This window comes from Diadema setosum, chromosome 2, assembly GCF_964275005.1.
Source record: "Diadema setosum chromosome 2, eeDiaSeto1, whole genome shotgun sequence".
Lineage (NCBI taxonomy): Eukaryota > Metazoa > Echinodermata > Echinoidea > Diadematoida > Diadematidae > Diadema > Diadema setosum.
This window is the reverse complement of record NC_092686.1, coordinates 12,876,876-12,902,037: the sequence shown is the minus strand read 5'-3', so window position 1 is coordinate 12,902,037 and position 25,162 is coordinate 12,876,876. Positions and strand designations below refer to the sequence as shown.

General features: G+C 38.9%; 1 protein-coding gene across 1 annotated transcript in view; it reads right to left on the bottom strand.

Annotated features, from left to right (window-relative positions):
• Window positions 1–841: 841 nt before the first annotated feature.
• LOC140238466 (reelin-like) overlaps window positions 842–25,162 on the bottom strand; it is a 103,233-nt gene continuing 78,912 nt past the window's right edge. The window contains exons 37-56 of the mRNA XM_072318371.1: window positions 24,580–24,727; window positions 23,400–23,658; window positions 22,768–22,905; window positions 22,125–22,269; window positions 18,652–18,820; window positions 18,138–18,278; window positions 17,237–17,420; window positions 16,098–16,291; window positions 14,973–15,342; window positions 13,952–14,166; window positions 13,045–13,240; window positions 11,901–12,091; window positions 11,298–11,404; window positions 10,391–10,564; window positions 9,524–9,744; window positions 8,776–9,014; window positions 7,990–8,147; window positions 6,732–6,951; window positions 5,548–5,847; window positions 842–3,310 (exon numbers count right to left, since the gene is read on the bottom strand). Coding sequence (XP_072174472.1) covers window positions 3,262–3,310; window positions 5,548–5,847; window positions 6,732–6,951; window positions 7,990–8,147; window positions 8,776–9,014; window positions 9,524–9,744; window positions 10,391–10,564; window positions 11,298–11,404; window positions 11,901–12,091; window positions 13,045–13,240; window positions 13,952–14,166; window positions 14,973–15,342; window positions 16,098–16,291; window positions 17,237–17,420; window positions 18,138–18,278; window positions 18,652–18,820; window positions 22,125–22,269; window positions 22,768–22,905; window positions 23,400–23,658; window positions 24,580–24,727 — 3,818 coding nt within the window. The 3' untranslated portion in view covers window positions 842–3,261. The remainder of the gene's footprint in view (window positions 3,311–5,547; window positions 5,848–6,731; window positions 6,952–7,989; window positions 8,148–8,775; window positions 9,015–9,523; window positions 9,745–10,390; window positions 10,565–11,297; window positions 11,405–11,900; window positions 12,092–13,044; window positions 13,241–13,951; window positions 14,167–14,972; window positions 15,343–16,097; window positions 16,292–17,236; window positions 17,421–18,137; window positions 18,279–18,651; window positions 18,821–22,124; window positions 22,270–22,767; window positions 22,906–23,399; window positions 23,659–24,579; window positions 24,728–25,162) is intronic.

Sequence of the window (25,162 nt, the reverse complement as noted above, 5' to 3'; positions counted from 1 at the left end):
TGACATGAGCCTGTTTTAGCCAGAAAACGATAAATACAATTTGTTGGCATTTCAGGCCCAACAACTGACAAGTAGACAAGGTAAAAGGGTTTCCTCCTCTCGTAATAGGACATTATTTTAATTAAAATGTATTTGTCTACAGCACCAATGACATCTTAGGCTACCAGATTTCATCACATATTAGCCCGGTCCATACTGAATTCTGAAAATCCCCATAGACTCAATGCACAAACTAACAAGTTCCCTTATGGAATAGGTTACAAATCTGCTGGTCTCCAGTGGCAGTTTCCATGTGTTTGTGTGCGTGCTGTAAAGTTATGATTCGAAACAACCCAGTTGGTAACAGTTGGTTGGTGTGTTTCTGTGTGTGTGTGTGTGGGGGGGGGGGGGTGTTTAATAAAAGAGCAGCAAGTCAAAGTGCATAACCAATGGAGGATGAATCCTTTGATTTTGAGTCAAGCAAGTCATTTGACAAGCTACAATTGTACCACTCCCTAGCATCTAAACACTTGATCATACACACACACACACACACACACGCACACACATACACACACACACACACACACAAAATTCTAGCTCATGTGTGGATGTGATTTTAGCTCTTACAAAAAGTCATTGAAAAGGACTGTTGCATAAGCTTTGTGACTAATAAGTACGTTGGTGAACAGAGAACTTTGGTGTGAAAAGGCCATCAGTGGCATACAGATATTAAAAAAAAAATAGAAATCAATGCAGGTCATCAAAGAGGTGTTGAAGAAAAAAAAGGATGACTGAAAACGCAATATGCACTCCGCTGAACATCACGCTTCAACGAACGTTATCATGCATTGTCGTTCACTGCTGGCTGCCTTTTCATTCAAGGACAAAGGTACTGTATTTCTGTGCATTGCTCTTTATATTTTCTTGTGACTGACTTTTCACAATGTGTGCCTTTTCTTACATAAGGACAAGTGGAGAATATTAGAAATATGAGAAACGTACGACCCGTCACTCACCCCCACATACTCAGTACAACATACATTGCTCACATGCAGTGCACATATGCTCATAAATGCTAGACAGAGATTGAAGACGTTACGGAAGACTGGCTCACTTTATATAGGGAATCATCAGTGCATTATAGAATGAATCTACATGAAGTTACAATGGACCATACAACAGCACGATAATTAATTATTTATAGAAGAAGAAGGAACAAGATATTCTGTGATACAAATACACTGATAACAATCCTTGCCACCAAACAATGCAAAATAAAAACATAAATGATTAGTGGAAAGATACCCATCAAAAAGGGCAACGTTTTGAATTGTCATATATAGGTCTTATATTTTCATTGCAAGTTTCAGCTCCTTTGAGAAACAATGCCCGGTGGCACCCAATGAACAAGCTTTCTTATTACAACATAACTACCATATCATCAACAGACGTCTGGTGTCACAAGCAACATATGTGTTTAAATTTCAGCAAACTGTAGCCCAGTTTTGGTAAATTGGTACATGTATATGCAGGTATCTTTGCACCTCCCTGGTGTATATATACATGTTTTGACATACACTCTGTATATCACTGTGGTTACTCTTTTAAGGGATGGTATAGCTTTGGTTGAGATTAGGATTCAGGTTTCCAGCTATTTTTGTGTGCGAGATAATGAAAAACTTCTTGTGAAGTCTCTTTTGAAATTTGAAAGAGCATACAACTCTAACAGGAATCCAAAGTTTACTTGATGAAACTAGGTTCTGAAATGGCTGTGATATCCAAAAATAAAGAGGTCCTAGTAAGAGGTGGGACCCATCTTTTATTAGGACCACTTTGTTTTACAATGTACTTTGTATTTGGATATGTCAGCCATTTCAAAAACGATTTTCATCAAATAAACTTTGAATTCCTCTTAGACTTGTAAGCTTTGTCATATATCGTGAGTGGTTGCTAATTATCTCGCAGAAAGTTAAAATCTGAATCCCCATCACAACCAAAATGATACTAATCCTTTTAAGCCTTGTGAATGCCTATTGGCAAATTTATGTTGTCGGAATAATTTGGAATGGTTACCATTTGTGTAGATACTTCTCAGTGAACTTCCACACAGAACCCTCCAAGCTTCAAGAATGGAGGCTACAATATTTTCATCTAAACTGTGACATACCATAGTGTAAGCTTAGTCCATTATCTACACACAAACCCAGGTTTGGTGCAGAATGGTATAAACTATATAATATGCAGGGAGGAGAACCTTCCCACCTCCCTGGTATATCATGCTTCAATGCAATGTTTGGATTACTCTTGCTTATAGCTCGTAAATGCTTGAGGGCACATGTAAAATATAATTACAGGAATAACATTTTTGTAGATGCTTCTAAGTATGTCCCCTTCAACATCTTCCATCTTGAATAATCAAGGCTACATTTATCATTTGTTGTCTTTTTATCTGATTTTTACATATCAATTTCATTTTGTGCATCAGAACATGGGTGAATGACATTCTGTCAATAGAACTGTAGCTGTAACAGGTGGGTAACTATTCAGTGGAGGTCTTTCTTTTTTCATGTAGGGCAGATGAATATTAATTGGTACAAATTCTTTTACTAGTAATTGATGTAGACTTATCTTTTACCATTACTATAAAAAAACAAACAAACAAATAACTGTGAAAACATGTGACAAGGTACATAGGCCTTAGAAGTGGCTGGTTACAAGGTTTTAGTACACACTTATCAAATAAATAGGGTACAGGAAAGCATCGAAGCATATTAAGAGAAACTTGCACACACATACCTATCAGTCTGGTTGTCAAATATACATGTCGTGCCACATATGTCCTTATGTTTGTTCAAACTGTTAAAAAGAGACTGGATGACAGACACCACTACTTGAAGAGAATACTGGAGTGATATTGAAAGGAAATATTATCATGTTGTCGTGAGACTACCACTTTCACACAAGTGGACTGTTGGATGCCTTTACGAATCAGAAGAAGCATAAACTGGACAAACCAAACTAATCCAGAAGTGAGGTCAAGAACACACAATACTTTTATATCAGAGCCCACTGCAATTGCCATCACTTGCAACATGATTTTGATGCATGTAGAACTTCGAGAAATGCCATCTTGGAAACCAAATTTTCACAAGGGTGAGCAGAAAACCGTGTACGAGTTTGCCCATTTGCAATACGAACGACTGTCTCTCATATAAGTCAAAATATTTAAGTCTCTCTGGCTGGACGATGACTTATTTCCATCCATTCGTCCTCTCTGCATTATGGCTTTCCTGCGTCAACACCGGCACTTCGTCTGTGTCGAGTTGTGCTGAAATGAAAGAGAATAATGGACAGAAATGGAGCAAGGGTTGGCTATGCACCTCTTCACCATGCATCATCATCTCATATTTCATAAAACTTACATTCATCTTTCAACAGAATGGGAATTAACATTCGCCTGAACAAAATGCAATTCTGGAAGCTGGTGTATATATAAGTCATATGATATTGTTGGTTCAGAAATGAAGTGAATCACGGCTGTCGTGGGCATGATCAAGCAAATGGCTAGTCAAATCATATCTGTTCTACCTCATTGAATTGAGCGCCCAACAGTGATGAGTTACATAAATCACAAGTTCAGGAGGAAAACTAGGCGAGATTTAGCTGTTGCAGTTGTTGAAAATTCAATTTAATAATTCTCATGATTTCAACGAAATTCAGCGGATATTGATATTTAAAGACAGCATTTCCAGCTATCATATTTTGATTTTGAAAGTAGGAACACAAAATGGGCATAAGTATACCAGTACAGAAAATAAACCTTGAAAAACTACCACAACAATAACAAGATCAACGATAATATACACAACAGGACTTTTAACAGGTACATTGTATTCATGCCTGATTTCATACTCGATTGTGCTGAAGGAGAGGGGTGGGTGGGGAGCTACATAACACGCCTGAGTGCTCAGCGAAAAAAAAAGGCCACAATACAATTTACTGACTTGGCAATAATTCTTCGTTCACATCAATAGCAGGAACATGTTGACATGCTTCAGTAAAAGCACAAAAGGCTTAAAACTCAGCACTGCATACAAAGTTCAGAGGTCACGGAAGTCTTTATATTACAATGTAAATCGCACAAAACAGAGATCTACAAGTCTGAGTTGTCTCTGAGTAAGAATTCTGTGAACACCAAAGGATATCTTTCTGTATTTTTATTTAGTGACATATATTTAATTGGATTTTTTGTTTTGTTTGTTTTAATCGGTTTCCCCAGTTATAGTTGGTCTTAAAAAAACATCCATATTTTAAACTTCCCCTAATCTGATTACTCACGGGACCTGCGGCTGTACAAGCTAATGCTTTTACGCAGGCCCCATCATATTTTTCGCATTATGACCACAATTTAATTCGCATGCATACAGACCTTGTGTTTATACCAAATCAAACTTCTGTACATTCCGATGAAGTCTCATCTAAATCATGTTTTGTATAATTTTCGTATTTATATACTTTATTGTGATATATGTGAGAAATATGAAAATAAATTGAAAATGAAACTAGAAATGTTGCTACGGCGACTGGTGTATGCCTCCGCCATAATGCATGCTTCTCATAATAGGTCTATAGTACAATGTCTTGACAATGTGTGATGAAAGTACAATGTCTTGACAATGTGTGATGAAAGTTTCACACAATTGGCAAAATATTAAAATGACAGGTTTGCCACAAATGTGCTGAATGTTCACTTTCATAGAACTAGGTTCAATTGGATGAATGATTGAACGTCAGAGTGCAGGTATTTGGGGGAACTTTTATAAGTTTATGCATTGAGTAATTTTCAAGGTATTGAAAAAAAGTATAATTTCAGTATCAAATGGTAAAATAGTATTATCTAAACCTGGCCTTTGACCTTTGACCTGACAGTTCCAAAGAGAATCACTGTTAGGTAGAACATGCATAAATATGTAAGTTTCATGACAATACCTTGAGTTACTTTTGAGATATGGAGGAAGAAGTGCAATTTAGCACTTTCACTTGACCTTTGACCTTTTGACCTTTGACCTTTTGGCAAGAAACTTCCCACAGAATATATATTGGGTTATACATGCATACATCAAGTTAAAAAAAATCCTTCAGGCATTGCATAAATATAAGGAAAGCAGTGATATTTTGAGGAGTTGACCTTGACCTTTGAGCCCTGACCTTTGACCCATGACCCCCAACTTCCCTAGATAATCACTTCCCATCAGTACATGCATATATACTAAGTTCCATGGAGATACCTTGAACCATTTGCGAGATATGGAGAAAAACATGAAATTTCAACCTGTTTTTCACAAAATAACCTGTGACCTTTGACCTTTGACCCCGTGACCCTAAAATCCAAACAAAGTATTATCCTCCCAGGATATACCCTCATACCAAGTTTGATGCAAAACTACCTCACGGTTCTTGAGATATCGACAAAAACAAAACGGGACGGACGTACGGACGACCCGAAAACATAATGTCTCCGGCCACTTCATTGGCGGAGGCATAAAAAATGAAATGAAATCTCACCCGACAAGCTCCACGTTGTCCAGTGCCCATTGGTCGTGGTTCTCTCCATCGTGGCGAGGCTGCCACCACCGGAAGCGGATGCCAAGGCCGCGGGCCTCTTCGGGCAGGTCATAGGTCACTCTCGTGGGCTGGCCGTAGTCCTCCGGCTCATGGGCCTGGACTAGGTTCCAGTGGACCCCGTTGTCTGGACTGAACTGGAGGAGGACCGACTTGGCCCGAAGGTTGGGTGAGGCCCAGTTGATGTGACAGGCAGAGTTATTAGGATCAAGACTGCCTATCTGCAGGACATATCCAATCTCACTATAAGAGGAACAGGGGGAAGAATTCAAAGAAAGAACTTTTCTCACCGAAGAGAAACAATTCACAAAACTGTCTTAATTTCAAATTGACAGGCACATATCTCACACAATCTTCAGAACAAGGATTCCTAGTTACATTCAATAGAATGATGTGCAATTTGCCAAGGCTCGATTTGCAGCCACAGAATATCGTGCTAACAAGGTTTACACTAATTAAAGGGATTAATCTCTCCCAGACACATGTACACGTATACGACCAGCATAATGTTCGCACAACATATGTCATCTCAATAATGGCAGCTTTCATTAATGAATGACCAAATATTGTATTTAACTGGATGAACCCTACATTGTCTTTCATCGTACATTGTATCTGTGTTTTCAACTGGGTGTCTAGCCTCTCTTTTTACGCAATAAAAAAGGAAAAAAAAATATAAAAGACAATCAAAATATTACATACTGTTGTCATGGAAACTTGCCCAAAACTGCCTGTCCATTTTATGCTTCACCATTTTTTTTTTGTGCATTTTCATATAGAATATATACTTAAGTAAATGAAAAAGGTCAAAGGTCAACATATGTAAGTCAGAATTACCTTTGTGACACACCATTCCCTTGGTAAATCCTAGACTGTCAAATAAACATAACTCATGATAGACAAAACAACACATAACTAACAATAGACATAGACAAACAAGCAGTGAGCTACTTTATACGATTTAGAATATTGTCGAAAGGAGAGCATTATTGCTGTACGGCCTTCCAGTGAGCCATAGGCCATTATGTTCATACAGAATCTTCAGTAGCTAAAAAGATTATAGTACTCATTTCTCAAGTCCTTGGTTGCCAGTTAATCAGATCACAACACCTGTTTATCCCACTCACATTATCCGTCTGGTATCCAGCTCCATGGTAACGGCCTGCCTCAAGCCACACCCACTGAAATAGAGGGACATCCCGTGGGCGTGGGGAAGGAGCGGGCTGCATCCTTGACCCTCCTGCCCTCCGTCCATCACCTTCCAGGGGTTCAGAGACGGAATGAGTCCCTGGTCCACCCCATAGCGGAAGAAGGTCGGTAGTCCAACTGCTGGGTTGCAAGAATCTCCTGTGAAGAGGGGACACAGTAGGTGCAGGTCAGAGATTTTGTTTTATTGTACATAAAAATGAAAAAAACTGCAAAAAGGCTTTCCTCATCTTCAAAATTGTTACAAAACTGCATAATCCCCATGCATTGTAGCCACCTTATTATTTTCAGTAAGATATACTCATTCCATGATATTTCACTTTCATTTAATTTATTTGTTTCCATACCCAAATAATGCAAAATTATTGCAAAGTAGCATCTACAATTTGTACAAGGAGGTGAAATGTCATGAAGCAAACAGAAATAAAAACAATAGTAAACAAAGGTATAATTCATACAGCTGTACCTACAAATACATATGAATAAACATAAATTGCATAATTTGATCTTCATAACATCACTACATTTGTATGAGTGGAAACAGCCCTAGCTAGTAAGGAATATGGAGGGAACTTAAAAAGCAAACAAACAAACAAACAAACAAACAAAATATTTTGGGTTTTTTGTGTTTGTGTTTTGTTTTGTTTTGTTTTGTTTTGTTTTGTTTTGTTTGCTTTGTTCTGTTTTGTTTTGGGGTGGGGTTTTTGTTTTTTTTTGGGGGGGGGGCAAGTTCAAGCCTGAAAATACATGTACAATATGTACATTGTAAGTACAAGCACCTACAAATAATAGATAACTGGAACTGGAATTTGAAGCATATTTTTTTATGATTTTATTGCAAGAAACTGTGTTCATACTTTGTCTTGCGGTCTACTGGCCATTGTGCAATTAAATGACGACAGATGACTACTTCATCCAATCAATGATAAATACAACAAAACTCACAATCACAATTAAATGCTTTGTAAGTTTCTATAGCTCTTGTGACTATTGTGTATAAGTTGTGCAGCGCCAAGGAATGACATCTCTTTGTTGATGAAAAGAAAGAATCAAATCTTTCTGAAATATATGATTTAAAAAAAGAGAGAGACAGATTTGCCCATTTAATGGGGTCAAGACCGTAACTTCTGCAGCAAAACTCATGAGGTTAATACACTGAAGTCTGCTTTGAACACCTACCTTCATATCCCTGATCACACAAACATCTTTCCCCTTCTGTGCACTGCCCATGACCACTGCACATGTTGGGACACTTCTCTCCAATGTATACATCATCCACTGCCCAAGAGGGCGCCAGACTGGAGGCCTCTCTTTGAATCCAGCGGAACTGGGTTGTGCTACACGTGCAGGGTGAGAAGTAAGGAGAAAACAATTTTTGATGAATTTCCTTGTTCATCTGGCCTCTTTCCTTGTACTACAGTGTACCTCAATAAAAAAAGTCTTGGAAGAAGTGCAATAACATGTTATATCTGAGACTCACTTTAAACAGAGTAATGAAAATACAGTGTGCATTGAAAACAAGTCAGTATAAACATATTGAAAAAAAAAGCAAACAACATTATGCAAAGGATGCCTCATTCAAAGTTTTGGTGTGCTCTTGAAACAACATATTACACGACTTGGTGGGTGGTATTAAAATTGTACCAGCAGCAATGATATGAATATACAATGTACCTCATGATTCTGATTATTATTTCTTTTTTTCTTTTTGATTAGACTATTTTCCTTCAAAACATTTGTTGAAAATCTTTTTTTCCTCAGAGCTCACTTGCCTTCAAATTTCTTCCTATAGACACAGAAGGTCATAAGCTTTCCACTTGGTTTTTTCTTTCTGATATACTACTAGGACATTGCAAGGCTAATGAGGGGTGGGTGAGGGGTAATCCCTAATAAAGCACTGAAGGAGACAGAAAAGGGACCAAGTGGACCCCTCTCAAGATCTCCAATAGTCAGTCAGTGTGTTACCTTGAGATGGCATCCTCGGGAAGTTCCAGGGTCACTCTCTCCCATCGGTGGAACTCGTTCTCCGTGTAGAAGCTGCCGTCGTGGTATTCAAACGGATCGCATCGTGGGTCCTCTCCATCTCCTGGTAGGCACGCAGGTCTCAGGACCCTCCACTCAGTCTGGGAGGGATTGGTGGAGTACTCCAGCACGACCGGGTGGCTCAGGGTGCAGGAGGGGTTGCCTTGGCAACCAACAACAATCTAATACATCAAAGGGAGGGGAAAAAGCCACAAAATGCTTGACATCATAGTGATACATAGTGAATAATATAAAAAGTGAAGACTTGAACTAGAAGTTCATGGTTTCTGAACCGTAGTGATAAGATAAACAAACTACTAAGTTTCTTTTTATCAGTGCAGTTGAATATTCTGATGTCACAGTAATGGGCTTTCTCTTTCTATGAGTCAGGCACAAATGGGACACACTTTTTTTTTTTAATGACAATTTTTGAAAATGAAGCGAGTTGTACAGTCCTTTAATGTAACATATAACATTACATTCATTATGTTGCTCAACATCATTTGGAAAAAAAACAAACAAACAAATAATGCAAGCATGTAATACATGAAAAACAAGTACAAGTAAATCTCTCCATCTAAAAACAGAGTAAAATGCACATATAAACATATTTTACAATCTTTTTGTCTGCAAAGCATCATCTCTCCATATAGTTAAATCCTGCAAGAAAGGAGCAATATGAAGTCCTCACCTTGAACTGAATCATGTAGTTCTTATCGACAATTAACTGTCTCGTGATGGCAGCGCTATCATACGGCGCATTCCTCTCATTTGACCAGTAGAGGGCACTATTGCTCTGACGGCAGACCCCAAACTCTTGGCGGCCGTAGGGATGGAAGTCCCAGAGGAGTTGACTGCTGCCACCATCTTCAAAGGACTCCAGGAGGGTGCTTGGGTTGATCTCAGAACCACCTTTTGTTTTCATCACCATGGCAACAGAGTGAAAATTTAAGTATTAGGTGAGAATACAGATAGAATCAAGAAAAGGGAATAAGAGAGAAGTGATGCAATTTAACAGAATATGATTTAATGAGACAGAAGTGGGATGAGAATAAAGCAGGGCATGCGTGAAAACAACTGAAAAAAATTCACAGAGTCACAGAGAGATAAAGAAAGAGAGATCAGAGAGAAACAGACAGTTAGAAAGAGTGAATGAGACACATAACAAGGATGCTGGGCAAACAGACATGAAAGACATTCATAGAGCATAACACATGCATTCAGGCTCATTGACATTGACTTTTATTAGTAGGCTATGGTGCAGTATGGTTTAAGACACTATGACACAGTAAGAGGTGAAATACAATCAAACATTTATATCAACCTGGCCTTCATCATAATGAAAATACAAGAAAAATTCATGTATTGCAGTCTCAAGTGCAGCACACAGTAAGTATTAAAAAAACAACATTGTACACTTCTACCCTATATATTGTGTTTATCTCGTAAGGCTGCACAGTGTTAAAACAATCATACACAAACATTTAATGATATAGAGTGATATAAAGACATAAAAGAAAACAAAACTCTGACAAGGGGGGATATATTCTGTACCCACCAATGTAAATGTTGTCTAGAGCCCACTGAGCTTGAATGCGACGAGTATCCAGGGGCTGCCACCATCTGATCTGGGTCGCCCAGGTCCTGGCCTCCACTGGTAGAGGGATGTATTCATGCTTGGGGGTGGGATACTGCTGGTAGTCCAACTCCTTCAGCAACCTCCAAGAGATACCTAGGGAAATGAATGGAAGTCCACTTTTATTCTACCAGACATCATAGTACTGTAAGATTCTTTTATTATGAACTAATATGAGAGTTTTGCTAGGTTTGGATGATCTGAGTCCTGAATGCCATATCAATACATAATAGATACATGGTGTATATATACATACACATACAGATATATTCTACTTGCATTATGATCATATCAATCCATATGAAAATGCAGACAATTACAGCTTTTTTCACCATTGGCAGCAGATTTATTGTTTTCCGAGACATGTAACCTTTTCCGAGTACCATTTTAATCTCTCTAAATCAAATTAGCATCCATCTACCACTGCCTCCTAAGATTTTAAATCTGTAATTTTTTCAATCCAATTTGAATGAAATTTTATTTACAATAGCCTGTTTTTGTTGCCAATACAAGTTCAATGAAAACAAAACATACTATGTATTACAACAATATACACATACATAATTCTTATGAAACTGATTGTTTTAAAGAAATTGTGTTATTGGAAAAGAGAGGCTCAATTATACTCCCAACTGATTCTAAAGTCAGAAGCTACAAAGTTTGATAACTGCTTTCTCCTTGTGTAACTCTTAGTTGCAGCAGTTCTCATTACACAAACAAGGAATTAAAAGAGTACAAAAAGAATATTCAGTTTAGTGGATGGTTTGTAAAAATCTGATGAAAAACTTTCGATAAAACAATGAGAGTCTAGACGGAGTGATGGCCTTACCTCCATCGACTGAGAATTGCAGGAGGACCGACTCTGACCTTTCACGTGCTGTAAGACAGGTGGCTAAATTATCCTGGCTGCCAATCACCAAGTAGAACTGGACAAATCTGATGCACAAGAGAACAAGCAAGATGAACATGATTGGCTATTCCCGAATCACAACTTTTCAATATGGATTCAGACATTGGTCGGTTTTTTTTTTTTTTTTTTTTTTTTTTCAAGATGAGGGGGAAAAAATTCAATAAGATAAGTTTTGACTGCTAAATTGTCAATACTGCTTGTAAATGATTATGCAACTCATTAACAAAAACACTTAAATGGCCAAAAGAACGAGACGAACACAGCGGAGTATAAAAGCTTAGATACATTTTTAAATGAGCACATGTTTAACCCGTTGAGGACGGACTGAATTTGCTATAACATGCATTTCCAGTAGACACCTGCCCAAGTATTCTTGGGATTCATCTCCAACAGGTTAAAAGAGAGACAAGTTGTTGATGTCATCTGAGACAAGAAATCATGAGTACTAGTGTACCAAGCCAATCTATATTGTACAAAGGTTAGAACTTTAAAAGCTTTGGATCTAATGACACACAGACTCACCTGGCACTCCTGAGATCCAAGGGGGCGGTCTCCGCGAGTCTGGTACCATTGCCACTAAAGTAGAGGGAGCGCCCCTCCCTCAGCACCCCGCAGGTCTGGGCACTGCTCCCCTTGGTGATTACCCCACCCTGGACCAGAGACCAGTCCTCTCTCTTCATCTCAACACCAACAATCTCATCTCGCAGGAAGGTCTGAAAATCAGGATCAAATTTGATAATAGCTGAAAATTGGAGTCTACGTCCAACAAACATTTATGTGCGATTCATTCATTCATCAACATGCCACAATTTCTGCCCACATTTGGTAGCACTTTACATACACATAATAGTACATGTATGATCTGTTCTCTCAAATCTGTTCTTTTTCTCCTGTTTTTTGTTTTGTTTGTTTGTTTTTTGCAGAGAATTTGAGTTCACATCTTAACAGCTTCCCCAAACTTCAAATATTGGCCGAGAAATTTTTAACGGAAGAGATATCTCAAGACAGTGCAAAAGGCAGTAAATATGCAACAGCTATCATAGCAGTCAGTCTAAATCCATTAGAGTATACTGCTTAAAGATGGTTAAGGACCTGGCTGATATTAAGAGGGATGGTGATATTGAGTCACTAATTCAACAATGTCATCAAATAATGCAAGAGGTTCAAAATACGGTTGTACTTCTTTAAATTGCCAAATACATAGCCTCAAAACTACTACTCACATACACATCATCAAATATATATTGTAAATATTAAATCACAGAGCTTAGACAACAAGGAAGACTTGTTTCTATGTATTAAACAGTCAGAGCATCCTAAAGACCATGGCTGCGTATAACAAGCACAACTTTGGAGCAGCAAATTTAGCTCATACTGTGAACATTGATATTTTTGCGCTGAAAGGCTCAAAAATATATTTGCAGGTTCCTGAATTCGCGCTGCGCTATTGTCAACCCATTCAAAATGTGCACAGAAAATTGTGAAGATATTTTTAGACATTTTAGAATTTTCGCTAACCAGAAGTAGTGTAAAATAAAAATGAATAAAATGTAAAAGTAAAATAAAGATAATGTACTTTGAAAATTTCTGTGTTTAAAGTAATTGAGATGAGAAGGTGAGAGGAAAAATGAGCAATAGTGGCCTGGTCGAGGGAGACTAAACCTACTTGCAGTCCAGAGCTTATCTCGCAGGAATCTCCCGAGAATCCTTGGTCGCAGATGCACACTGGGTAGTCACACGACCCGTGACCGCTGCACATGTTGGCACAGGGTCTGCCAATCCTCACGTCATCCAGAGCCCAACGCTGGGGGCCACTCTGCGTGGAGGAGGCCGCCCTTTGGTACCAGCGGAATCTCAGCGGCCTGGCAACACAGGGATGCATCATGGGAGAAAACTGTCAGTGATCTCTCCTTAATTCAAGAGAATCAATAATTATATCAACATGACTAAAATCCTCCATAGATGTATATCAATGACAATCACCTACCATCTAACCACCTCTATCCTATGTGTGTCATATAAGATCCCATCCCTAATCATTGCTTTGCAGCTTGAAACACAGTTGATTCCATTAGCACTCCTCTATTAAAAGAAACCCAAACCCAAAGAGAAAAGTGGACTGAGTGAAAGCAGCAACATTAGTAGAACACATCAGTGAAAGTTTGGGAAAATTGGACAATAGATGCAAAAGTTATGAATCTTTTAAGTTTTGGTGTTGGAACCACTGGATGAGGAGATTACTAAAGTTATGACGTCATGTGTGGACAACAATATAAAGAAAATATAAAGGGAATTCCACAAAAATGAATTTTTCAAACATAATGAAAGAGCACTTGCCTAACCGCTTTCAGAAAGCCAGGGGAATAATTACTACCCTTAACATACACTGTATGTCCTCATCAAATTGATAGAATGTGTAATTTTCATGAAAAATGATTTTTTTTTTTTTTTTTGGAATTGTTGAAAAGCCTGAAATTCAAGTTAATGCAACTACAAGACAACTGCGAATTCATAAACTTCTAAACCAACTTCTAAACCAATCATGTCTAAGCTACCTGTGTTAACTGCAATACCTTCCTGTCATCCTGCTTGTCAGGGGAATAATGACGCGGCGCCATCCCGGGAAAGAGTAGAAGATACTGGGAGGGGTCACCTCCCCGTCACAGCGGGGATCAGAGGGCAAACACTGCCGGGTGACCAGTGTCCAGCCAATTCCATTGTCAGTGGAGTAGAACAGCTCGACAGGTTGGATGGGGCTGTCCCATGATGCATTGCAGCCCACACTTATCTGCACATAAAAGTATTTTGAACAGAGAAGCATTAAACAAAGTTGTTTGTAAATCCTCTTCTCACGTGAAAAAGACTAGATGTTTTAAATACAGATGCAATCTTTTGACATTTCTACTTCTTTACTTACTCTCTAGTACTCAGTAAGAGAGTATCTACAAATCTCCCACACTTCCTAGCTGAGAGACAATGTAATGCTTTGTGTATCTGTAAATTCTGTGAAAGCATAGGAGCTAAAGGATACTAAAGACTCACATGTTAGAACCATAGTGTCATAATCAACCTATGTAAAGCTCATTATATGACGTATGGCCATAATTTACAAGAGGTAGAGATCAGATCACTGCACTGAGCACTAAGGTTAAACCAGTGGGCAAGACAAAAGAGAAAGGGGGGTAAAAAGGAAGCATGAGGAAGATACATGTAGAGATGGAGCCAAAAAAAAAAAGAGAGACAGACAGATAGAAAGCTACATGTAGGTAGAGATACATGTATATATAAAATAGGTAGATAGATAGATAGATAGATGGAGAGATAGATAGCTGACATATACTGTAGATACATGTAGACAGACAGACAGACAGACAGACAGACAGATAGATAGACAGACTGATAGATAGATAGATGGATGGAGATAGATATATGAAAGATAAGATAAACTCATTTGAAGAGATAGAGTGAGAGAGAGAGAGGAAACATAAGTCACTTATCCTAACCTGAAAAGACCAGTACAAAATGAAAAAGACCTGGAATGACTCACAAAGACAAGATATTAGAAAAATCTCACGATTGCATGGACAAACAAACCTTGAATTCCAGGACATCTCCAGCTTCCAGCACAAGGTCATGGGTCGTCAGAGATGAGCTCTCTGAGGGGTCCATCGATCCGGTCCAGACAAATCCTCCTCCCAGCAAATCTCCTCCTCCCGTTTCCCCTGACGACGCTGCAGACTGGCAGAACCTTCCCACGGCCGCATTATCGGAGAACAGCCAGTGCTCCTGCAGCTGCTCAGTGGCAAACAAGTCCCTCAGGAGGTGTGGCAGGGTGGCGGACCCCCCTACGAAGACATTGTCGATGGCCCAGTCGGCATTGTTCAGTCCCCCGTGAGTGGGCTGCCACCATTTCAGTCGTGTGCCGTTGTATCTTGCCTCCAACGGAAGTGTCAGCGAGACAAAGCTGTTGATTAAGACAATGATTTCCTGCATGTGAAATCAGCTGCTTATTTGGATCTCTGGCAAGTAGTACTGAAATACTCAGAAAGGTAAACACGTACTCACAGCACATGGAACACATGGGCATATCAAGCAAATGAAAGGAAAATGAGAATCAATACAGCAAGATAAATGAGAATCAATACAGCAAGATAAAACTACAATGTACACTTTATTATTTTGCATGGATCCCTCTTGCTTTGGTTGACTATTCACTATAACTAGAATAAGTACCGACTCTTTCCTATCTTCATTGACGAGATATCACTGATATACATTGATTTTCATCTTGGTTAACTGATCACAATCAGACTCTCTTACAGATGTGATATGCTGGCTACTTGGCCACTCTCGTGCATTAGATCTTTCTTACATTGTTTGTCTACTCACACTTGTGCAATGACTTTTCCTTGAATGCTAATTCTCATGCAGTGACTTCTTATTATCATACATTGACTCTTTCTTGCACTTGCTGACTATAAACTCTTATGCAATGACATGCTTTAGGTTGGTTGATTGGTAACTCAAGATCTTACGCATTGACTCTTCCCTACTTCGGGTGACAGTTGACTCTTATGCATTGACTTTTTTCATATTGATTGACTGCTAACTTTTATGCACTGACTATATCTCTTATGTTGGTTGACTGCTGACTCTTATGCATTGAATCTTCCCTTCTGTAGGTGACTATACCAACCCTTATGTTGAACTCTTCCTTACGTTGATTGCTGGTACTGGTGGTGATACAGCTCTGTGATCAGACGCCAAGAAATTCCTCCGTCCACTGAGTACTCCAGAAGAACGCCCTCATCTCTATCACTTGGCGCCCCAAGGCAGCCAAACCGGAAGTAAAATTGTATGTAGTCAGCACTTGTCAGGTCCAGGTCAGATGTAATGAGCTGCCTTGTGCAAGACTTCACCAAAGAAAGAAAAGAATAATACAGCTATTTTATCAACCACATCTGTAATTGTTGAATACTGCAGTCTTGTAGAAAAGATATGTATTTCTGCATTATTTATTCTTTTCTGAGCATGTGATTGTGTAATGTACATGTATACTGAGAAATCTGGCAGTTTTGAAAATGGGAGATACATGCACATGCATATTCTGTATAATCAGAGTATACTGGACTTAGTGTAATATGTCGGTTGGTATGTTTCTGTCAACATAAGCTTTCACATGCTTTTAATTGGAGGACGACATAAAGCAATCTCTTTATTCATGTGTGTTTCTTGTATCGTATCCATCTTGGATCACAACTGGCAAACATATTCTTCTTCTAATTCTTTGTATGGCACAACATGCCTGTTTGATACAGTTTGCCGACTATTGCTATAGTCACCTTTTGCTATGAGGGGTCGTATTATGCCCATATTCTGTGTGGGTATGTGGGTGAGTACACCACTTCACAAAGTTTAGTACCCTGCTCTTTGAGATGAATGAACTACAATAATGTGTAAGTGGGATTTTTTACGAGCATGAATCATGAATAGCCCGTATACATACACGTATGCAGGACCTCCACTGAATGCCCTACCTTCACAGGACAGGCTACTGGGCAAACAATAGCAAATGATGATCATGCATGATGCCATTTATGCATTTGTGTGTTGCTCATATAATATGAGAACAAGCTTTCATTGTTATATTGTTGATGCACTACGCCTTCACTGTAGTGACTGTAATACTACGTCTAGCACTTAATTCTTTGGTTAAATATTTGCTTTGGATTTTCTTTTTCTCAATTTGGTGTTTACATATGTGTGAGAGAGCAAGAGGCCATAAAACTTCACACGGTGGAAAAATATGACGAATAAAAATTCACTTCATTACAGAGATACTACATATCTTGTATTACCTCCCTGAAGTGGAGGTAGGTCCCAGAGGCCACTGGTCCACACAAGTCCGAAATGACCGCTCCATTGACCTTTGACCAATGGTCGGCAAGCGAGATGAGGTTCGTTGAAAATGTGTCGCGGAGAGACTGACCGAGGCGAGACAACGGACGGCGGCAGGACGGTCCTCCCCAGCCCCAGTCACACCTGCATTGCAATGAAAGATTCATTGGTTTTTAATAGGGCAGACTTCTTCAATGGCATACTCACCATGCACTGCACATCTTTCATACATACATTGTATATGCACATTAACATATTCTCGCTGCATGTGATGTACATGTACTGCCATGCTAGTGACTAGAAACTATGCAAATATACATATTTCTCTCTTCTATCTCTATGCTATTTTAAATCTTATACAGCAAAACATAACTGCATATAGCACATATTTACAGATTTTGGATTAAAGAAAAAATACTAGGCAATAGCAGCATAACATATTCAACAATAATACGATGGGAAGGGCATCAAATGATTAAAAAAAAAACAATAAGAAAAATTACAAAAGGAAGAAAACCATTGTTTAATTTTCACAGATTATTTTCCAGATAGGGATAGACTTATCCCCTTGTTTTGGAGATTTCTAGTCATGAAAAGTATTACATATTTAAGCAAAAAAAATAAATGTGATGTGAACACAATATCTTAATTCAGTGCTTTTTTTTTTTTTAACCTTTCACTATGTAACAAAAGTAATCATCTAAATGATAAATGATGCTGAAAGTATCCAGAAGACCAAAAAAAAAAAGAAAAAAAAGAAAGAAGATAACATTTAGTCTTCTATAAATTCTTTTCTATGAAGCTATAATGAATTGGATTTAACCTGTCGGCTAACATCTGGAATTCGACCAATGTACTTACACACAGCTACCAACACTGCATGAACCATGACCCGAACAGAGGTCATTGCACTCTGACCCTATGTAGACGTTGCTGAGAGCCCACACATGACCTGGGTCAAAGCGGGGTGGCTGACTCCATCGGAAGCGAGTACTCTTGGACCTTGCAGGGCAGAAGGGGGATTAAAAATCAAAGCCTGTGAATGAGGAACAGGCAGACGTCAAATGCTGCTTTGAAGTGACATTACATAAATTACATGTGTATTTCCTGAGCCCCTAAAATTAGCATGAATACCATAGAATTAAATGTATATTTAAAGACATTTTAAAGAAAGAAAGATAGTACTTTGATTGATCCACAATAATAAGAAATGCAGAGAACTTTAACTGAATATCACTATTATAACACCATGTACAATGTACATGTACAGGTGTATATACATGTATGTAATGATTTGGATTTATAGCTCCACTCAAATTTTAGACTTGTAGATTCGAAGAAAAGACATATCAGCAGACCTGAAATATATACAAACCTTGTGTACTGAGGCAGTGGTATGGTGACCCTGTTCCATCCGTAGTGGACATCTGCAAGAAAGACACTCCTCAGGCGATAGGAGGAGCACTCAACTTGAGATGGGAAACACTCGGTGTACAGCGGCTCCCAAGTCTTTCCCATGTCCAGTGAATACTCCAGCAACACACCTGTAGCAATTATGAAGCAAACGGGTCTTCAGCACAGGTTTTCACTAATGGTTCAAGACATTTGCTCCTCTGGCAATTGCTTCTGTGACAATTGCTCCCATGATATATCTGCACGGTAAGCCAAACATGAATTCCACCCACAAACACAGCTCTAACCTAAACCTAATCCTCACATCAAACTTAACCCGTTCCTTACGGGAACCTGGTTTACGAGGTTCCCAAAATGAAGACAAGGGTGCCTGCTTCAGTGACCTAAATCCATGTTTCTTTGTGTTAAAATGCTCAGAAAAGTGGGTTTGATAAAAAGATCAGAGTTTATTCTATCAGGATTTGTTCTCCTGCTGTTTAAAAAAGGGGTTTTACAGTATTATGTACCTTTTCCTGATTTAGTGTTTTGCTTGTTCTGCTGTAAACTCGTATGAACATGTACATAATGATCAAGGCTGAGATCAGTTAGAAATGCAGGTTCGCTGACCCCAGTCACCTCATTCAGGTACCTGGTTTTGCATAGAACAAAAGATTCTGAGAGCTCATCAGCGCACGCTCTATTCATACCTCGCACCCAAAGAGATTTTCCCCAGTGACTGCTAGAGTGCGAAGTCTTCATACGCCCTGTACTATTGTTTTGTGAGCGCAAGGGGAGCATTGGATGACAACGAGGAGGTACAACGGTAGGCTCACCCCTCGTGCTAACACGCTAGCAAACGAGCAACCGAGGAGCAGCCAAAATCAAGTGCGTACTCGCGTAAAAGTTCAGAAGTTCGCGTAATACGCGCTGTAGAAATGTATACATAGTACGCAAAGTCCGCCATTGTTAAGTGAGCTATGGCGGCCCCCATGAAATCACTGACTCCATTGTAGAGTCCGTCCTCTAGTGGTGGGGAGGAGAAAAATCTCTTTGCTCGCACCCGATCGATATTTCCATTGTTCACGGGCACATGTAGTTGACCGTAGAAAGGGGGACACAATGAACCGCTTGACTGCCTTCAAACAGCTGTATTACCAACCTGTGTGCCTCTCTGTCGACGGGCGAAAAGACCTCGTTGGGGGGCATTAAAGGCACTCAGAGAATTGCGGAAGGAACGGGTTAAGTTAAAACCCTATCACAACCCCTAACCCTAACCTGAAGTCCTTGGAGAAAATAAGACCAGAGCAACTGTCACAGGAGCAAAATGTTGTGCCACCTCCACCTATACAAGAAATTGATACTGTAAAAATTGACATTTTTGCAGTGTGAAAATTCTAGAGAATTTTGGGTGTCTTGAAGCTAGCGCAAAAATAAAAGCGTGTAAATTTTTATTTCCCTATATGTAATGATACAATTTTATATCTTTGATCTTGACATAGGTATTGTAGGAGGTATAGCTGTTGTGGCATTTGCAGTTTTCTAAAAGTTCACTAAGAATTGTCCTATTGCATAAGTGCATTTTCTGTCTTGACATGGGTCAGTTACCATCTACCATAGATATGAGTCGTGCTGCCAAAGCTCTTAAATGCCATGATAGCAGTGAGCTGTTTGAAATGCTCCCTCAGTTGTCGTGACGATTTTACCTTACTCAGCCAAGTGTGAAATATGACTCGTGCAATGAAAAAAAAAAAAAAAAAAACTATAGAGAAGCACTCTGAGAGCACAGACCTCCGCCAAGCATGCAACTCATTTCCACCACTGATCTTGTTCTTCCACAGAGATATTAGTCATTTCCACCCATACGTACAGTACTTATAGCATTGTGTGCTGAAAGTCGTCCGATTTCCCAATATAAAAGCCTTTGTTACGTCATAAACCCTCAGCTGCACGGCGCACCTAGCCCTGGCAGAAAAGTAGAGCACGCACTCTAGTGCACGCAGCATGAACTCCCAAGTTCATTGAACCTACCTGTCAAAATATCAAAAATCCTTAATAAATTCCCAAAAAATTCTTGGATCACTACCAAAATTTAATCATCTGTTACTTGTATCATTCTAAACCTTTCCTGCAAGTTTCATCCAAATGCGTTCACTACTTTTGAGTTATTTTGAACACGGACAAACAAACAAACAAACAAACAATCAAACCTCCTCCCTTGGCGGAGGTAAAAAAAAAAATGTGCTCTTATAGTACTACACAAGTGGAGAAAATGTTCCAAAGTTGCTCAATGTAGTCCATAGTGTTTCTCACTCTTGTTACTTTGTCCCCTATTCGAAGAATTAACGGTATTTTTCCCCCTGGAGGTTTGCAATGTTGTCATCTATGCCATTTTTTACCCATAGAGTCTAGTAGCTGACTCTCCGTGTGCTACTTCGGTTCATATATCCCTCTATTTTCTATTTTCTTGTCTTTCTTCAAGGCGTCAAAATTTCGCTTTCCCCAGCAACTATGGTGTATCTTCTGTTTCTCTCGGCATGCTTCTGCCGAAGATCGCTGTTAATGTTTGTTGTTTCTGTTGTTCTGTTACTGTTTCTGTCTCTTGTTTGCATTCTTGTCTGCTATTTTGTCTTCAGTTCGTCAGTCTTGTCCATCCCGTTTTGTCCTTTACAACCTTTTCTTTAGTAGTTGTCCTGCTGTCTAGTCCTGTTTTATGTTAGTTCGCGTCTATGTAAATGTATTTATTTGTTAATCTAATTTCTAGTGGGCTTCCAGACTTCTTCCACTTTGTTATCTGTTTGTATATATGACGGTTCAATTTAGGATCTTTTCGTTCATGTTCCTCTCCAGAGGGACCCACATACTACAAGCTCTGTCTTTTTAGTGGGTCCCTCCATTTTTCACATTTAAAACAACGGTATACATGTATTTCGCTTTGATCACTTATGTTTCTTTCTTGCAATACAATGTATGATTACTTTAGGTCCTCAATTGTTATAATCTTTTTATTTCACTATGTTCTACTTACCTTATTTTCTGTTACAAAATGAAGTGAAACATATGTTTTTTGTTGAAAAATGAAATAAACTTTGAACTTTGAACTTTGAACTTTATACCCACCTTGTGGCTACAAAGTTGGATTCCATGAATGTCATTTGCATGAACATTTGAAATATGTTGTACACTAACTTTGGTCAAATATGCAGATAAATACTCAGAGAAATGCTGTTATTTGTGTAATATGGAAGAACATCAGTAAACAGAACTAATGATATGTTTTTGAAGGATTTGCAGGTTAATTGCATACCATTCAGGAACACAAAACACAAATATTCTTGAACACAGACTCTTGCTACGCTATGTGAATTGCTGCAACTGGTCCTGGAATTCAGCACATGTAATTTCTGTTTGTTGCAGAGACTATATCTTAAATGGTTGTACTTAGCAAGCAAAACCCACCATAACAAGCTCGTGGTTGAGAGCACCCCAAGGCTATTTCAAACTGGAGGAAAGTGTGCTCCGTTACCATGACGTCAGATGTCACCGTGTACCGCATCAGCTCATTACTGGAGAAGTAGAGGGCATTGTGGGAAACTCCACAGACCTGCAGAAAAAACAAAAGAAGCCACACAACAATAACTAAGATTCCTATTTCAACATTTGTATCACTCATAGGGGGCATTGCAAGGAAGTTGAGTTGCAATCGATGACAAACATTAATAGCAAGAGTTGCCATTAATTCGGGGGGATTTGCAATTACCAGCAAATTTCTTACAAGAGAATCGACTGTTACTTGCAATTAATTTGAGGGATTTTGGATTCATTGCAACTTTCTTGCAACACCCTCACTGCAGATATTCAGTGGAAACAAAGCTGAAATAGACTTCCATGTTTTCAAGCTCAGTGTCTAGGGGTAAAAGTATAGTGTAATAACATGTTGCTGCTGTGTTAATTTTGATTTCAATATGATCAACTCAAAAATGTGTGCATGACAGTACTTGTGATCTCATCATGTTCAACTAAATCTGGAACTCCCTTATGCAGTCATGTATTTTTACATAATGCAAATACAATGGAGAAATTTAGGTTTTCATATATCTACCTGCCCCAGTGTACTCCCGGGCGAGATGAGCCAGTTCTGGTCATGGTATGTGAAGTACTGGTCTCCATCGTTCTGGAAGGATGTGGTGAAGTCGTCCTCAAGCACACGCTGGCCGTGGATGTAACCTCCAACAAAGATCTGGAGAAAGCAGGTGATAAGAATTGTGCATGAAATCCCAGAACATGTGACAAAATTCTGAGCACTGCTGGAAAAAAAAAGAAGAAAAGAATGAGGTGATGTTGAAAGACTGAAATAATTCTATTGATAATTGTAACTGTACAATAAGCATAATAATAACAACTTTAATAAGTATATCAATTCTGATAACTATAACTATAACTGTATTTACCAACCAAAAGTGGGATCTTTTAATAATGAAAATGAATAGATGAAAGACTTGCATGTCATAGATTATTATTGATTGTCCACAAATGCTCACTGGAGCAGAAGTATACTTTGATTGTACAACATCAGAATATTGATCAGAGAAAGAAATTCTAGGTAACCTGTAAGATTTTTTTTTTCATTGCAACTTAATGACAGAGTGCCCTAAATTGCCAAAAAAAAAAAGCAACTCAACCAAGAATGTCATTAATTTTGAATGAACATGCAGAAACTTGTTGGATGCCTACCTGATCAATGGCCCACTCATCGATGTAAGCCCCGCCTTGGGACGGCTGCCACCATCGGAGCCTGGTGGCATTCGAGTGGGCACCACTGGGCAGCTGGAGGGCCATGTAGGTCGGGGCGTGGTTGGAGGAGTCAAAGGTCATCTCCTCAACGACGTCCCAGGTGATGCCACCGTCGACGGAGAACTGGAGGATGACGGGAAGGTTCTTGTGGGACGGGGGCCGCTGGGAGCAACCAAGACGGATATAGAAGCTGATGGTGCTACAAGCAGAGAGGATGCAGAAACAATATGTAAACAGGGTTGCATAACCAAAAGTTGCAACACTAAGATCACATCTCACAGAGCCCCAACGGAAGCAAACTTCTCAAGATTCCCTTTAGGTCCTATCATCCCCAGTGGATCATGTTTCTCATAAAATTGCTCACTCATTATCACTGCATACGACTGTTAACACCAAATGATAATTGCAACACTACGTGCATGCTCTGTTGTTTTGTACACAAATTGTACATTGTACCCTTACTTTACTGTTTCATTTAATACCATATTCAAACATTTGTCAATGAAATGCAGCCCTTTATTGGTAAGAAAATACACAGCAGCTCTTCTCAGATGAAATTGAAACTATGGGCAAAGTTCCTTGCCATTCTATTGCTGAAGGGATCAAGAAAATCAATTTTCACTCAGTCCATACCAACTGCTTGATTTTTGATTTCCACTTCATAGTTTTGATTACACTAGAACTAGATGATTCTGATATGATAGTTTATGATACCATGAGTGTAATTTTTGCGACATTTGAATGATATTCTGTAAAAGAAAGGTTTCGTTCTATCTCTTTCTCTCTGTCACTTTCTATTTATCTATCTTCCTCCATTGTAACTACAGCTGCCAGCTACCTACTGTAGCTACAGGTACGTACAATGTACCTTCCTACTTATACTTAAAATTGTACCGACCCATCTATCTATCTATCTACAGATGTATCTAAAATTGTATCTATCTATCTATCTATCTACAGATGTATCTAAAATTGTATCTATCTATCTATCTATCTATCTATCTATCTATCTATCTATCTACCTATCTACCTATCTACAATAAATCTTTCTATCTGCAAACCTATCTCACTAACTGACAAACAGACAATCAATTAGATATGTAAGGTGGCTATTCCTCACCTGGCCATGGTGAGGTCCATGTCAACTGTGGTGAGCATTCTCCTACCAGGCCCAGTGAAGTGGAGGCTCTTCCCCGTGATCAGGGTGCCACACTTCTGGGTGATCTCGGCACCACTCCACTGGGAGAACTTCCTGGGGTCCAGGACACCTGTGAGGGGTAGGAGGTGGTCAACAATGCCACAGGTCACTGGAAATCACTAAGTAAAACAAAGGGTCAAACTTTCTCTGCTCCTATATGGCACATGTTGAAATATCTGTTACAGAATGTTTAGGGGCATCAATCTAGTCAGCAGAGAGTATCATCGCATGATTTCAATTCAATTCCAGTGTTAATTTTCACTTCATTAAACAAAACATACAGAGTAATGATTGAAACTGGAAATGCATGTGAGTAATACAGAGGGAGCAAAAAATAACAGTTTTAATGTACACGTGTACAGTTGAATGTTCATGTCAAAGATAATAAACATGCATAAGGGAATTAGATCCAATACACATGTATGAAATATGATCTTGAGCTTAATTTGCATAATTAATTAATTGAAATTAAAAATCGATTGCTTCAAAAAAATTTGATGACACA